At 41.1% G+C, this 16,929-nt stretch overlaps 1 protein-coding gene and 1 non-coding gene across 2 annotated transcripts; one reads left to right on the top strand and one right to left on the bottom strand.

Annotated features, from left to right (window-relative positions):
• Positions 1-968: 968 nt before the first annotated feature.
• On the top strand, positions 969-1,077 carry LOC130937891 (small nucleolar RNA R71). The gene has a single exon (XR_009069084.1). It is a non-coding gene; the product is annotated as a small nucleolar RNA R71 (small nucleolar RNA).
• An 11,436-nt stretch (positions 1,078-12,513) lies between these two features.
• LOC130934085 (uncharacterized) lies at positions 12,514-13,011 on the bottom strand. The gene has a single exon (XM_057863675.1). It carries the CDS (start codon positions 13,009-13,011, stop codon positions 12,514-12,516), a length of 498 nt encoding a protein of 165 aa, XP_057719658.1.
• Positions 13,012-16,929: the final 3,918 nt, after the last annotated feature.

Below are 16,929 nucleotides of genomic sequence, written 5' to 3'. Positions count from 1 at the left end.
GATATACGTTGCACGTAACTTTGATGAATGTGATGATCCATGACACTCATCATCATTCTCACCTATGAACGCGCGTGACTGACAACCACTTCCGTTCTACCTTAGGCCGGGCGCATATCTCTTAGATTCCCCAACAGAATCTTCGTGGTATAAGCTAGATAGATGGCGGCATTCATGGGGATCCGGAAAGTCTAACCTTGTCTGTGGTATTCCGAGTAGGATCCCGGGAATCCGGAAAGTCTAACCTTGTCTATGGTATTCCGAGTAGGATTCCGGTATTGAATGACTGTGACGAGCTTCAAACTCCTGAAGGCTGGGCGTTAGTGACAGACGCAAAAGAATCAATGGATTCTACTCCAACCTGATTGAGAACCGACAGATGATTAGCCATGCTGTGACAGAGCATTTGGACCATTTTCACTGAGAGGATGGGATGTAGCTATCAACAAGGGTGATGCCTCCAGACGATTAGCCGTGCAGTGACAGCGTATAGGACCATTTTCCCGAGAGGATTAAAAGTAGCCATTGATGATGGTGATGCCCTACATACAGCTTGCCATGGAAAGGAGTAAGAAGGATTGGAAGAGTGAGTAGTGAAGTAGAGTTTCAAGAGGAGCACAGCATCTCCATACACTTATCTGAAATTCCCACTATTAATTTACATAAGTATTTCTATCCCTTTTTATTTTCCATTTACTATTAATTTTCGAAATCCATAAACCAATTTAATCTGCCTAACTGAGATTTACAAGGTGACCATAGCTTGCTTCATACCAACAATCTCTGTGGGATCGACCCTTACTCGCGTAAGGTTTATTACTTGGACGACCCAGTACACTTGCTGGTTAGTTGAACGGAGTTGTGAATTCAAATAGAGCCAGTTATTAAATTTCATATAAGTACAAAGAGCATGTGATCACAATTTCGTCGACCACTATCATAGAAGATACCTATGATGCTCCACTCAGAAAGCATGTCAGAGGGACATTTTCTGATCAATTGTTTGTATCTTTCCCAAGCTTCATAGAGGGATTCACCTTCCTTCTGTCTGAAGGTTTGGACTTCCACTCTAACCTTACTCAATTTTTGAGGTGGAAAGAACTTTGCCAAGAAGGCATTGACTAGCTTTTCCCAAGAGTTCAGGCTTTCTTTAGGTTGTGAGTCCAACCATATCCTAGCTCTGTCTCTTACAGCAAAAGAGAATAGCATAAGTCTGTAGACCTCAGGGTCAACTCCATTAGTCTTGACAGTGTCACAGATTTGCAAGAATTCAGCTAAAAACTGATGAGGATCTTCCAATGGAAGTCCATGGAACTTGCAATTCTGTTGCATTAGAGAAACTAATTGAGGCTTAAGCTCAAAGTTGTTTGCTCCAATGGCAGGGATAGAGATGCTTCTCCCATAAAAGTCGGGAGTAGGTGCCGCAAAGTCACCCAGCACCTTCCTTGCATTGTTGGCATTGTTGTTATTTTCGGCTGCCATGTCTTCTTCTTGTTTGAAGATTTCTGTTAGGTCCTCTACAGAGAGTTGTGCTTTAGCTTCTCTTAGCTTTCGCTTCAAGGTCCTTTCAGGTTCAGGGTCAGCCTCAACAAGAATGCTTTTGTCTTTGCTCCTGCTCATATGAAAGAGAAGAGAACAAGAAAATATAGAATCCTCTATGTCACAGTATAGAGATTCCTTGAGGTGTTAGAGGAATAGAAAAATAGAAGGAAGAGGTAGAAGAATTCGAACTTATCAAGAAAGATGGAGTTCGAATTGTGCATTGAGGAGGAGTGTTAGTCCATAAATAGAAGGATGTGAGAAGAGGGGAAGAAATTTTTGAAAATTAGAGTGAATTAAAAAAGTAATTGATTTTTGAAAACTAAGATTGGAAAAAAAATAATTTTTCAAAAGATTTTGAAATTAGAAATCAAAAGATATGATTGAAAACTGTTCCGAGGGTTTGCCTGAAACGTGTAGCTCGGTCGTCTGGAGAGGCCCGAGGTGGGGGTTCAGTGACCCGAGCTTGATATGCAGAATGGTTGGTGGTGGTACCTGCAATGACACTCCGATGCTTAAGTTAGCATGGGTCCAAGCAGATATGTGTAGACTTGGAATGAATGCCATACCTGGGTGCTCCAGTGTATTTATAGTAGTTGGCGGTGATCTCCCTGGATAAGATATTCTTATCTTATCTTATCTTTGGGAGTTTTATCTCTATCTTTGTGGAACCGCCTTTCCTAGGCCTTTTCGGCCTTTAGGTTTTGGGCTTCGTTCCTTTTTGATGGACCTTCCTTGTTTATTGTCCGAGGTCCGACCTTTAGGTGTGAGTTTTAGGACAAGGTCGGACCTCTTATGGATTTGCCGGGTTGGAGGACCTCGGTCAAGGTATGAACAGTGCCCCTGCCCGAGTTCGTCCTTTTTTGGGAGGTCGTGCTCGGGCATAGTAGTTTTTTTCAAAATTTCAAAAAATGGCCGTTTCTGCATTTATTGCATTTTACCGTTTTTCCTCGATTTCCGTTCGGGCTCTGTGAAGGCTTTATTTATTTGCTCCCTTTCCTCTTTTCTGCGTTTTGTCTTTCTTATGTTTTTGCGAGCACTGCTTCTTCTTTCTCTTTGTTCTGCTTTCCCGAATCTTTCTGTGTGTCTTTCCGGGGTTTCCTCTGTGCCGTCGTTTCGTTCTCCTTGCTTCGGAGCTCTTCGTCTTCGTTCTTCTTCCAGGTTTGTTCCCATGTTTCTCTTTTCTTGTGATCATATACTTCTGTTCTTTGTGTGGCTCTTGTTTGTTTCTTTTTCTTTATGCCTGGGTTGCCCCAAAAAGAGGCGCCGCCATTGCTGTTGTTTTGATATGGGGGGGGCTCTTTTTTGTTCTCTGGTGTTTTTGTTCCTTGCTTTGCTGAATGGGTTTTCGCTGTCTTCTTTATGTGATTTTTGCTTGCTGTTGTATTCTTCTTTGTAGGTAAGAATTTTATGTCTCGAAAGGTTCTTCAAGCGATGTCGACTAAAATTCCATGTGGTCTTGATTGGGTAGACCCTCTTCCTCTAAGAGTCCCTTCTGTGGTAGATTCTGAGTATTTAGCTAGGTTCCGTAGGCATTGTAGCATATGTGAAAATAGAGAGTCTGAGAGGGATTATGAACTAGTAGCCCCAGATTCCGAGGAGAGAGTGTGCTTCCCGCCCCTAGATAGTTCCGAGAAGCTCTTCTTTTATGCTTATGATTGTTTTTTCTCTAAGCTGAGTGTCCGACTTCCCTTTACCGATCTGGAGTCCGAGGTGTTATGGTCTTGTAATCTAGCTCCTACGCAGCTCCATCCAAATTCTTGGGCATTTTTAAAGCTGTTTCAACTTTTGTGTCAATTTTTGGGCGTTGCTCCCTCTATTTCTCTTTTTTCCTATTTGTTTGTGTTGACGAAGCCGGGGTCGAGTGGAGGAAAGGTATCTTGGGTCTCTTTTAGGGCTAACCAGGGGAGGAAGTTTTGTACCCTGTATGATGAGTCTTTTCATGATTTTAAGAACTTTTATTTCAAGGTCCGGGCTACTGGAGACGTCCGACCTTTCTTTCTAGATGAGAGTGGGGAGCCTTCTTTTCCTCTTTGTTGGCAGGAGAATGTAGTGTCTACTAAGTATACCTTTGAGAGTCTAGATGAGGTAGAGCAGGATTTTGTGGGTGTGGTAAACAGTTTATGGGGTCGGGCACCTCACTTGGACACGAAGAAAATGTTGGGAGATCCAAGCCTTCTCCGTTCCGAGTTAGGTAGTTCCCGACCTCTCCGAGATTCATCTTTTTTAGTATTTTGGCTTTGCTTGTTTTGGTGGAATTTCTGTTGTGGTAATCCTCTTCTTTTATTTCTGCAGAGATGTCTTCTCAGGCGGATTCCATGAAGTACCTTCGTCGGACGAAGAAGTCCGTGGCTGCTCGAAATATCGAGGGTGGGGAGGCTTCTGCCCAATCTTCTCCAAAGAAGACTACTGTGGGTGTCACTACTCGGTCGAAGACTATTCCGACTCCCCAGTTTCGTCCTATAAATCAGGATCCTCCGACCTCTGGACCCGGTAACTCTTCCCCTCCTTCGTCCTCGGGTCCTCCTCCCAAGAAGCAGAAGACCTCTCAAGAGCTTGCGGGTTTTAATGATAAGGATTTTGATGCTCTTGGTTGGGTTGAACAGCATATTCTCCCTCAGACTTTTATTTCTACTGATGATGTGTCTATGGAGCACCATTTTCAGTATATGGCGCGGAGCTGTGTCCGGATGGCTAGTCTTCATGCCGCTATTGCCCGGGAGTTCAAGAAATCCCCCATTGGTGCGACCAGTTCCCGACTTGAGAAGGCTCAGTCTGAGTTCAAGAGGATTAGTGAACTGAAGGCTGCTAGGATTTCTGAGCTGGAAGCATCTTTGGAGAAGGAGAAAGCTAAAGCTACCGCGGCTGTGGCGGCAGCGAATGCATCTGAGGAGATGGCGAAGGCGGCGAAGGAGAGTTATACTCGAACATATGCCGAGCTTGTGGAGACAAAGGAGAGGTTGCAATCCGCTCAGGATGATTTTTACGAGTTAGAAGGACACGTGGCTAAGGGTATGGATGCTATGTTTGAGAATTTGAAGGCTCAGGTCCGGGTTCTTGCTCCTGACCTGGATCTGAGTTTATTCAGTACAGATAATGTTGTTGTGGAGGGAAAGATTGTTCCTGCTCCCAACGAGGATGAGGTTCCGGTGTCTGACCCCAAAGTTCCGGTTGCGAACCCGGCTTTACCTTTGGCCGAGGAGGAATCTGGTGTGGAGGTTTTGAACCGAGATGACGGTGCTGTTAAGGCTGTCCCGATTTCTATGGTTCTTCCTCCGCAACCTTCTACCGACGTGGAGTCCGGAAAGGATCTTGATTCCCTGTAATCCTTTTGTCTTTGGTTTTTTGCCCGGCCTGTGGGCTCTTTTTTGGATGGTTCCTGTTGAATGCTTTGAACACCTTTTTGCTATTAGCTACTTGTAGTAACTTTTTAGCTTATTATGCGGTGTTTGTTCGCGTTTTGACTTTTAGCTCCGCTTTATGCTTTTTAGTTGTTTTTGGATAACAACCTTTTAGCTAGCGCTTTTTCTGTGAAACTTTGTTTTTTCCTTTTGATTTCGTTTTTTCGCTTGTACTTTTTAGTTGTTTTTGTATAGCAACTTTTTAGTAAGCGTTTTCGAAATCTTTGTTTTCGCCGTTTTAAGGCTTCTTCTCGGATCCGAGCTCTTTCTCGGACCTCGGGTGGGGCGGTCGAGTACTTCCCTTTGTTGGGTCCGACCTTGTCGTTGGTCGGCCTTTTAAGTTATTTTTGTAATCTCTTTTTATTTGGCTCTTTGAGCCTTTTCAGAGTTGCTTTATAACTTCTCACATTAATTTGAACCTCGTCGCTTTATCTTTGCCGACCTTGTGTGGTCTTTTGGCAATGATTTTTTGCATTTTGCCGAGCATAAATTAATGCGCCTTGAAGGGGTACTTTTCAGGATTTGTTTCATCACGAGGAAGAAGAAAAGAAAATAGAAAAAATTTGATTAGTATTTAAAAAAGAAAGAATATTTACAGAGTGTTTACCCTCGACTAGGTCGGGTGCCTTACTTGACCGGGTGTCTCATTAAAAAACCCTTGTAGGGAAAAAGAGTACACCTCGGGTTATCTTTTTTCTAGCTGTAGTATCGTCTTAGATTACAGGCGTGCCAGGCCCTGGGCAACTCATTGCCTTCTAGGTCAGATATTTTGTAATAGCCTGTTCCTAAGACTTCTGTTACCTTGTAGGGCCCTTTCCAATTTGCAGCTAGCTTTCCTTCTCCCGACTTTTGTGTTCCGATGTCATTTCGGATTAGAATCAGGTCGTGAATGGAGAAGCTTCGTTTTATTACTTTCTGATTGTATCTGAGGGCCGTTCGTCGTTTTAAGGCTTCTTCTCGGATCCGAGCTCTTTCTCGGACCTCGGGGAGGAGGTTGATGGGAAATTTTTGGTTGAGGAATGAATCTCTCCCAAAAACAACACCAATCTAACCGGCAAGTGCACCGGGTCGCATCAAGTAATAAAAACTCACGGGTGTGAGGTCGATCCCACAGGGATTGAAGGATTGAGCAATTTTAGTTTAGTGGTTGAATTAGTCAAGCGAATCAAGATTTGGTTGATTGATTGATGATTTGCAGAATTTAAATTGCTTTGAAAGTAAAGGGAATGGGGAATTGGCATGAAATTAAAGGAAATAGAAATTAAAGTGATGAATCTTAAGAAGCAAGAAATTAAATGGCAGAAACTTAAAGAGCAAGTAATGTAAATTGCAAAAATCTTAAATGGCAAGAATTGTAAATGACTTGAAATGTAAAGGGGATTGGGACTTGGATTTGCAAAAATTAAACAAAGAGAATTTAAATTGCATTAAACAGAAGAGTAACTGGGGAATGGGTGAAACAGATTCGAAACAGGAAATTAAATGAACAATTAAAGCAAGAAGCAGAGAATTGAAATGGGAAATTGGATCTCAGGTCTCAGAGACTAGAAAACTGAGTCTAGATCTCAATGCCTTCCTAGATCCAACAAGAACAATATCACAGGAATTGTAAATTGCAAGAGAATTAAATGAGAAAGCAAGTAGCAGAAAATTGAAAGAGGAAATTCAATAACAGTGAAAATCAAAAGAGAGATCCAAGGTGAGATTGAAACAGAATTCCTTCAATTCTCCAACCCAAGATCCAAGACAAGTATAATTGAAATTGAAAGCAATTAAACTAAGAAATTCAAAAGCACTCAAGCTCCCAAAACAGAAAAGAAAGCTATCTAAAACTTTCTAAAAAGAAGCCCTCCGAATAAATTGAATCTAAGCCTATTTATACACTTTCTTCAATTGATCTTCAAGCCTTGAATTTGGGCTTTTGCTCTTGGTGGATTTGGGTTGAAAGAGGCCTTGGTTGATTGCTCTTGAAGTTTGGAGAAGAACCCAAGTGAACCAATTGAACCGGAATTGAGTTTTGCAAATTTAGATTCAAAGTTAGCCTCAAAGTTAGGGGGCTAACTTCAAAGCTAACTTTTTCTAGCAGCAAAACCAATTTGCTGCACTTCACGTTGGGGCCAATGTTAGGGGGCTAACTTTGACCCTAACGTTGGCCTTGCTTTGAGTTGGAGTGGCGCCAACGTTAGCCTCCAAGTTAGGGGGCTAACGTTGGCGCAAACGTTGGCCACCCTGGAGGGAATTACTCATGCCAACGTTAGCCTCCAAGTTAGGGGGCTAACGTTGGCGCTAACGTGAAGCACCCTGGGGGAGAGATCTCATGCCAACGTTAGCCTCCAAGTTAGGGGGCTAACGTTGGCGCAAACGTGGCACACTCCTGGGAGCAATTTCTCATGCCAACGTTAGCCTCCAAGTTAGGGGGCTAACGTTGGCGCAAACGTGGCACACCCTGGGAGAAATTTTTAGCTTCCAACGTTAGCCTCCAAGTTAGGGGGCTAACGTTGAGGCTAACTTCAAGTCCAAAAGTTTGTGCCAACGTTTGGGGGCTAACTTCAACTCCAACTTCATTTGTTCCTGGTTCAATTTCACTTGATTCATTGTCTTCTCTTAGCTTCTAGTCATTCCTTCTCACTTCAATCCTTTTCCAAGCTTTCTTCACCTATCATAAATCAACCAAACACATCAAAGCTTTGCTTGAAATCATGAGATGATCATTCTATCTTAATATGCATCAATTATGTCATCAAATCTCATGAAAAAGCATTAATTCACATATGGTTGATTCAATCAAAGGAAGCATGAAAATCTACCTAAATTGGCTTGCTTAAGCCTCAAGAAAGTGCATAATTCAAGTGAAAACAAAAGAAAAAGACTAGTGAAACTAGGCTAAGATGACTTGTCATCACAACACCAAACTTAAAGCTTGCTTGTCCCCAAGCAAGAAATGAATTATTAGGAAGAAAGAGTGAATTGGAAAGAGATGTTCATGCTAGCAGAAAGTTATTGGTAGTTCATGGGGTTTTGTGTGGATATGCAATACTCACTTCTTATTGATTCTTAGGCCTAGAAAGTCTCCTTCAAGCTTCAAGTAACCTACTGCTATGACCTCTCATTATTCCTTTATCCTTGGCTATTACTTTGTTCAAAGCTTTATTTGAGTGTCATGTGTAGCAAGTTCATTTTCTTTTCTGTATACTTGACACATTATTCACCATGGACACTTGGCTCACCTTTCCTCTTAAACATTGATGCCCAGCACCTTTTTGGTTACTAAATGCCTTGTAGTTAGGTTGCTCTTGATAGTGGATTTTCAGCTGATGATCCCGGATTAGTTAATCCAAGTCACCGAGTGTTGAAGCACTCCAAAGAGCTTAGTAGTCCAAGCAGATCCTAATACATAGACACCACAGGCATATATTTTTAAGGTTCAAGCTATTGGTGTCCAGCTTTGTTCCTTTTTTGTTTTCTTTGGTTCTGCCATCTTTTGGCTGTTTCTTTTCTTTCTTTCTTTTTGTTTTTCTTTTGAACCAAGGATTTTCTTTATTGAGATTCATAGACAGTAAGTTACTCTATACTTAGAAAAAGACATCCTAGCCCTTTATTCACTAAAAGTGAGTTTTTATACAATCACACACATACCACCACTTACTATTATTTTACTTCTTTCTAACAGAGAATTATCTCATTTCACAATCAAACATTTCTTTTATTGAATTAAAGATGCAGGGGAACAGAACATGCTCTTAGTTAAGTGAAAGTAAACACACAAGCATACACTTAGACTAGCTTACTTATTGTAGAGACCAATTCCTCTTGTATTAAAAGAACACATTAGCAAGACATACTAGAACTCCTAAATTAAAACATTTCTCAATAGCAAGAAGCAAGTGTAAATACAACCTGTTAGTTTGCAGCTTGTTTGTTCTTCCTTCTGTTGTGCCCCTTTTTAGTCATAATGCACAATGTCTTCAAATGGTGGCTAATTTCCTGCATACTCATCAAAAGTTGCTTGCTTCTCAAGCCTTTAGGTAGCTGGTTAGTATGCAAAGATTGGTTATGGCCTCTTGAACTTACTTTGGTGTGCGAACACCAAACTTAGTCCCTTGCCACTATTTCCCATGCATCAGATTAACCATATGTGGAATCCTTTTTTGTCTTTGCCAAAAAGTGGTAAAACTAAAGACTAGAAAACAAACAATGGCTGAATAGTTTATCTGATTGCTCGGAGCTAGCAAATCTTTATGCAGGGAGTTAGAATGTGCTTTTAAATGAGATTTTGGTGGGACACCAAACTTAAAATCTTTCATTCTCACTTAAATTGTTTTGGTGTGCAACACCAAACTTAGCTCCTTGCACTACATATAAAACTACTCAACCTTTTTTATTGAAATAGTTAGGAAAGAAAACTACCTCAGGTTGGGTTGCCTCCCAACAAGCGCTCTTTTATTGTCATTAGCTTGACATCTTCTGTTCTTGCTTCAAGGAGGATTTAGGCTCTGAACCTCTGCTTCTTTGTTCCATTGCCCTCCTAGGTATAGCTTTGCTCTATGTCCATTTGCTGTAAACCGATTCTTTGTTGCTTCATCTAGCAATTCAATACTCCCATAAGGAAAGACCTTAGTCACCAAGTATGGGCCTGTCCATTTAGACTTAAGCTTGCCAGGGAATATCTTGAGCCGTGAGTTATACAAGAGAACTTGTTGTCCAGGTTTGAACTCTTTCTTCAAAATTTTCCTGTCATGCCATCTTTTAGCTTTTTCTTTGTATATCTTGGCATTTTCATAGGCTTCTAGCCTAAACTCATCCAGCTCATTCAGCTGCAACAATCTTTTTTCTCCTGCTGCTACAGAATCCAGATTTAGAAGTTTGGTGGCCCAAAAGGCTTTGTGCTCAAGCTCTACAGGGAGATGACAAGATTTGCCATATAGCAATTGGAATGGGGATTTCCCAATGGGAGTTTTGAAGGCTGTTCGGTATGCCCAAAGTGCATCCTCCAACTTCCTAGCCCAATCCTTTCTTGTGCTACCAACTGTCTTTTCTAGGATTTTCTTCAGTTCCCTGTTTGCTAATTCTGCCTGTCCATTAGTTTGAGGATGATATGGTGTGGCTACCTTATGAATAACTTCATATTTGTGGAGAAGTTTCTCCATTTGTCTATTGCAAAAATGACCACCACCATCACTGATGAGACCCTTAGGTACTCCAAATCTAGTAAAGATGTGCTTCTTTAGGAATTGAAGAACGATTTGTGCATCACAGGTAGTTGTGGCTATGGCTTCCACCCATTTTGAAACATATTCCACTGCTACCAAGATATATTTGAATGAATAAGAAGGGGGAAAGGGTCCCATGAAATCAATGCCCCATAGATCAAACAATTCTACCTCCAGAATGAAGTTCTGTGGCATCTCATTCCTTTTTGTTAATCCTCCTGCTCTTTGGTATTCATTACATTGGTGGACAAACTCCCTGGCATCTTTGAAGATGGTTGGCCAATAGAACCCACTTTGTAGTATCTTTGCTGCTGTTCTTTCCGGACCAAAGTGTCCGCCGTATGTAGAGCCATGGCAATGCCATAATATGTCTTGCATTTCACCCTCAGGGACACATCTTCTAATTATTCCATCAGAACATCTTTTGAACAAATAAGGTTCATCCCACAAGAATTTCCTTGCTTCATTGATCAGCTTCTTCACTTGTTGCTTAGTGAATTCTTGAGGTATCTTCCTTCCCACTTTGTAGTTAGCTATATCGGCAAACCATGGTGTTTGTTGGATCAGCATAAGATGTTCATCTGGGAAGCTTTCATTCACAGGTAATGAAGCCTTTTGGATTGTTTCTGGTGGCAGCCTTGACAAATGGTCGGCAACTAGATTTTCGGTGCCTTTCCTGTCCCTTACCTCAATGTCAAATTCTTGTAAGAGTAGGATCCATCTGATGAGTCTTGGTTTGGCATCCTGTTTTGACATCAAATACTTGAGAGCAGCATGATCAGTATAAACCACAATTTTAGATCCTATCAAGTATGATCTAAACTTATCAAATGCATAGACTACAGCCAACAATTCCTTCTCTGTTGTAGTGTAATTTTTTTGAGCTTTATTCAATACTTTACTTGCATAATATATGACATGATGCAAGTTTCCCTTCTTCTGTCCAAGTACAGCACCAATGGCAATCTCACTTGCATCACACATGAGTTCAAATGGCAAATTCCAATCCGGAGGTGTGATGATTGGTGCTGTTGTGAGTTTCTGTTTTAAAGTTTCAAAAGCATGCTGGCACTCTTTATCAAAAACAAAAGGTTGATCAATCATCAAAAGGTTGCTCAAAGGTTTGGCTATTTTAGAAAAATCTTTGATAAACCTTCTATAAAATCCTGCATGCCCCAAGAAACTTCTAACAGATTTCACATTAATTGGTGGAGGGAGTTTTTCTATTATCTCAACCTTTGCCTTATCAACCTCTATCCCTTTTCTTGAAACTTTATGACCAAGAACAATCCCCTCAGGTACCATGAAATGGCACTTCTCCCAGTTTAAAACCAAATTAGTTTCTTGGCATCGTTTCAAGACAAGAGTTAGATGGTTTAAGCAAGTATTGAAACTATCACCAAAGACAGAGAAGTCATCCATGAAAACCTCTAAAAATTTTTCAACCATATCTGAGAAAATGGAAAGCATACACCTTTGAAAAGTGGCTGGAGCATTGCATAATCCGAATGGCATTCTTCTATAAGCAAAGACTCCAACAGGGCATGTGAATGAAGTCTTCTCTTGGTCTTTTGGATCCACCACTATCTGATTATACCCAGAATAGCCATCAAGGAAGCAATAATAAGCATGGCCGGCCAACCTTTCAAGCATTTGATCAATGAAGGGAAGTGGGAAGTGATCTTTGCGTGTGGCATCATTCAACCTCCTATAGTCAATACACATTCTCCACCCTGTCACAGTTCTGGTGGGAATGAGTTCACTCTTCTCATTAATGATGACTGTCATCCCACCTTTCTTTGGTACCACTTGAACTGGGCTTATCCATGGGCTATCAGAGATGGGATATATGATTCCTGCATTCCATAGTTTCATTACTTCCTTCTGGACAACTTCCTTCATTGCAGGATTGAGTCTTCTTTGAGGTTGGATTACTGCTTTGGAATTGTCTTCCAAAAGAATCTTATGCATGCATACTGTGGGGCTGATGCCTTTCAGGTCATCAATAGTCCATCCCAAGGCATCCTTGTGAGCTCTGAGAACATCAAGAAGCTCTCCTTCTTCTTTCTTTGTCAAAGCCGAATTGATGATTACCGGGAGGCTCTCTGAAGTGCCAAGAAATGCATATTTGAGATGAGAAGGTAATGGCTTCAGCTCTTGCTTTTGCACCTCTTCTTTCTTGCTTGGTTCCACTTCTTTGTTTATGAAAGCCTCAGCCACTTGTTCTTCTATTGTATTTTGATCCCCTTCTTGCTCTTGAGAACTTTCTTCCAGCATTTCTTCCACCAAACTCTCTATCATATCTACTTTTACATAATCCTCTTGCTCAGGGCTATTTTGCATTGACTTGAAAACATTTATGATCATTTGTTCATTATGAACCCTGAAGACCATTTCTCCTTTTCTACATCGATGATGGCTCTTGCTGTGTGTAAGAATGGCCTCCCCAAAATGATTGAGTCACTTCCTTCCTCTTCAGTATCCAAAATCACAAAATCTGCTGGGAAAATAAATTCCCCAATCTTCACCAACAGATTTTCCACAATTCCATTGGGTGTCTTAATGGACCTGTCAGCCATAACTAATGACATCCTGGTGGGTTTAAGCTCTTCTATATCAAGTTTTCTCATCATTGAGAGAGGCATTAAATTGATGCTAGCACCAAGGTCACAGAGAGCTTTGTTGAGAATTGTTTTTCCAATGGTGCATGACACTACAAAACCCCCCGGATCTTTGAGTTTTGGGGGAATACCCCGCTGAATTACAGCACTGCATTCCTCTGTCAGTAATATGGTTTCCTTCTCAAGCCAACTTCTCTTCTTATTGATAAGGTCCTTCAAAAACTTGGCATATAAAGGCATTTGCTCAAGTGCTTCAGCTAGAGGGATATTGATTTCCAGCCTCTTGAAGGTTTCAAGGAATTTGTGGAAATGTTGGTCCTTAACTTCTTTGTTGAATCTCTGAGGATATGGCAATGGAGGTGTGATGCTCTTGTTGATCTGCTGCTGTCCTTGAGTATTTTCCTTTGAGCTATGTGGCTGGTTCTCCTGTTCTTTGAGTCTCTCAGTGCTTTTGGTTGGCACCACAACTTGCTCCTTAGCTTGATCTGCTTTTGTTTGCTCCTCATCCTCTGTTGGTTCTTTGATGCTCTCTTTTTGTTTCTTTGCAGTGTCATTGTTGCTCATCAATATTCTCCCACTTCTCAATTGGATTGCCTTGCATTCCTCCTTGGGATTTGGGATTGTGTCACTGGGCAGTGAGCTTGAAGGTCTCTCAACAGACATTTGCTTAGAGATTTGCCCGATCTGCCTTTCTAGGTTCTTTATGGAGGCCTCATGGTTTTTGTTGGTCATTTCTTGGAGTTTCATCATTTTTTCTATCATGGTTTCCAAGTTGGTGATTCTTTGGGGTTCAGGTGGTGCTTGTGGTGGGTTATGAGCTGTGGTCGGTGGATGATAGGAATTTTGATTAGTGGATTGGTATTGGTTGTGAGTGGGGTAATTGTTTTGAGGTTTTCTATAGGTATTTTGGTTTGTTTGCTGCTGGTTGAAATTTTGATTGTGTCTTGGGTTGTTTTGGTTTGTGTTTCTCTGCCATGGTTGTTGGTGGTTTTGAGTGTCTCCCCATCTGAGATTGGGTGATTCTTCCATGAGGAGTTGTATGTATCACCATAGACTTCATTTGGATTAGAGTGCATGTACTGAACTTGTTCTTGCTGTGGCTCTTCTTGGACTTCTTCATTTTGTCCCCATGTGACTGATGGTTGGCTAGTGTTGACTGCTGCAACTTGAAGGTTGTCAATCCTCTTGGTCATTTGCTCAAATTGTTGTTGAATTTGCTGCTGCATTAATTTGTTTTGAGCCAGGATTGAATCTACTCCTTCTAGCTCCATTACTCCTCTTCTCTGTGATGGTTGGCGACTTCTTTGATGAGCAAAGAAGTATTGGTTGTTGGCCACCATATCAATAAGTTCTTGAGCCTCCTCTGCAGTTTTCATGAGTTGCAAGGAACCTCCAGCTGAGTGATCCAAGGATTCTTGAGACTTCAGTGTTAAGCCTTCATAGAAGTTTTGCAGCTTCTCCCATTCATTGAACATGTTAGAAGGGCATTTTCTGACTAGAGCTTTGTATCTCTCCCATGCCTCATAGATGGGTTCATTCTCCATTTGTGTGAATGTTTGTACCTCGGCCTTCAACCTTATTACCCTCTGTGGTGGATAAAACTTGGCAAGGAACTTGGTTACCAAATCATCCCAATTGTTGATGCTGTCTCTTGGAAATGATTCCAACCATTGGGTAGCCTTATCCCTGAGAGAAAATGGGAATAGCATCAATTTGTAGCTGTCAGGAGGTACTCCATTAGTTTTGACAGTGTTGCATATCCTCAGGAAGGTGGATAAGTGTTGATGTGGGTCTTCAAGTGATCCTCCACTAAAAGAGCAATTATTCTGAACCAAAGTGATGAGTTGTGGCTTAAGTTCAAAATTGTTTGCATTGACATTTGGAGCCAAGATGCTGCTTCCACAATGTCTAGGATTGGCAAAGGTATAGGAAGCCAAAACTCTCCTCTGAGGTGGATTGCCATTGTTGTTCTCTACTCCTCCTGGTGGATTAGTTGAATGTTCCTCCATCTCATGAAATTCTTCTTCTGATTCCTCTTCTCCAACAATATTTTTCCCTCTTTCAGCTCTCCTTAACCTCCTGAGGGTCCTCTCATCTTGTTCATGAAGGTTTAGTATGGTTCTTCGTGTACCTGACATACAAGCATATCATAAGAAATGTACACACCAATGATACTTCAATCTACTGCTAAATTGAAGGTTTAGTTAGTTTAAGCAAAAAGTCAAACAGTTAGTGGGTTAATCAAAAATTAAGAAAAAGTGCTTGATCTAAACAACCACCTCACTTAATCATTGTCAATCTAATCAATCCCCGGCAACGGCGCCAAAAACTTGATGGGAAATTTTTGGTTGAGGAATGAATCTCTCCCAAAAACAACACCAATCTAACCGGCAAGTGCACCGGGTCGCATCAAGTAATAAAAACTCACGGGTGTGAGGTCGATCCCACAGGGATTGAAGGATTGAGCAATTTTAGTTTAGTGGTTGAATTAGTCAAGCGAATCAAGATTTGGTTGATTGATTGATGATTTGCAGAATTTAAATTGCTTTGAAAGTAAAGGGAATGGGGAATTGGCATGAAATTAAAGGAAACAGAAATTAAAGTGATGAATCTTAAGAAGCAAGAAATTAAATGGCAGAAACTTAAAGAGCAAGTAATGTAAATTGCAAAAATCTTAAATGGCAAGAATTGTAAATGACTTGAAATGTAAAGGGGATTGGGACTTGGATTTGCAAAAATTAAACAAAGAGAATTTAAATTGCATTAAACAGAAGAGTAACTGGGGAATGGGTGAAACAGATTCGAAACAGGAAATTAAATGAACAATTAAAGCAAGAAGCAGAGAATTGAAATGGGAAATTGGATCTCAGGTCTCAGAGACTAGAAAACTGAGTCTAGATCTCAATGCCTTCCTAGATCCAACAAGAACAATATCACAGGAATTGTAAATTGCAAGAGAATTAAATGAGAAAGCAAGTAGCAGAAAATTGAAATAGGAAATTCAATAACAGTGAAAATCAAAAGAGAGATCCAAGGTGAGATTGAAACAGAATTCCTTCAATTCTCCAACCCAAGATCCAAGACAAGTATAATTGAAATTGAAAGCAATTAAACTAAGAAATTCAAAAGCACTCAAGCTCCCAAAACAGAAAAGAAAGCTATCTAAAACTTTCTAAAAAGAAGCCCTCCGAATAAATTGAATCTAAGCCTATTTATACACTTTCTTCAATTGATCTTCAAGCCTTGAATTTGGGCTTTTGCTCTTGGTGGATTTGGGTTGAAAGAGGCCTTGGTTGATTGCTCTTGAAGTTTGGAGAAGAACTCAAGTGAACCAATTGAACCGGAATTGAGTTTTGCAAATTTAGATTCAAAGTTAGCCTCAAAGTTAGGGGGCTAACTTCAAAGCTAACTTTTTCTAGCAGCAAAACCAATTTGCTGCACTTCACGTTGGGGCCAACGTTAGGGGGCTAACTTTGACCCTAACGTTGGCCTTGCTTTGAGTTGGAGTGGCGCCAACGTTAGCCTCCAAGTTAGGGGGCTAACGTTGGCGCAAACGTTGGCCACCCTGGAGGGAATTACTCATGCCAACGTTAGCCTCCAAGTTAGGGGGCTAACGTTGGCGCTAACGTGAAGCACCCTGGGGGAGAGATCTCATGCCAACGTTAGCCTCCAAGTTAGGGGGCTAACGTTGGCGCAAACGTGGCACACTCCTGGGAGCAATTTCTCATGCCAACGTTAGCCTCCAAGTTAGGGGGCTAACGTTGGCGCAAACGTGGCACACCCTGGGAGAAATTTTTAGCTTCCAACGTTAGCCTCCAAGTTAGGGGGCTAACGTTGAGGCTAACTTCAAGTCCAAAAGTTTGTGCCAACGTTTGGGGGCTAACTTCAACTCCAACTTCATTTGTTCCTGGTTCAATTTCACTTGATTCATTGTCTTCTCTTAGCTTCTAGTCATTCCTTCTCACTTCAATCCTTTTCCAAGCTTTCTTCACCTATCATAAATCAACCAAACACATCAAAGCTTTGCTTGAAATCATGAGATGATCATTCTATCTTAATATGCATCAATTATGTCATCAAATCTCATGAAAAAGCATTAATTCACATATGGTTGATTCAATCAAAGGAAGCATGAAAATCTACCTAAATTGGCTTGCT

The sequence above is a fragment of the Arachis stenosperma genome, chromosome 6 (genome assembly GCF_014773155.1).
Source record: "Arachis stenosperma cultivar V10309 chromosome 6, arast.V10309.gnm1.PFL2, whole genome shotgun sequence".
Lineage (NCBI taxonomy): Eukaryota > Viridiplantae > Streptophyta > Magnoliopsida > Fabales > Fabaceae > Arachis > Arachis stenosperma.
The sequence above is the reverse complement of the archived record's forward strand: the minus strand, read 5'-3'. Positions and strand labels throughout refer to the sequence as shown.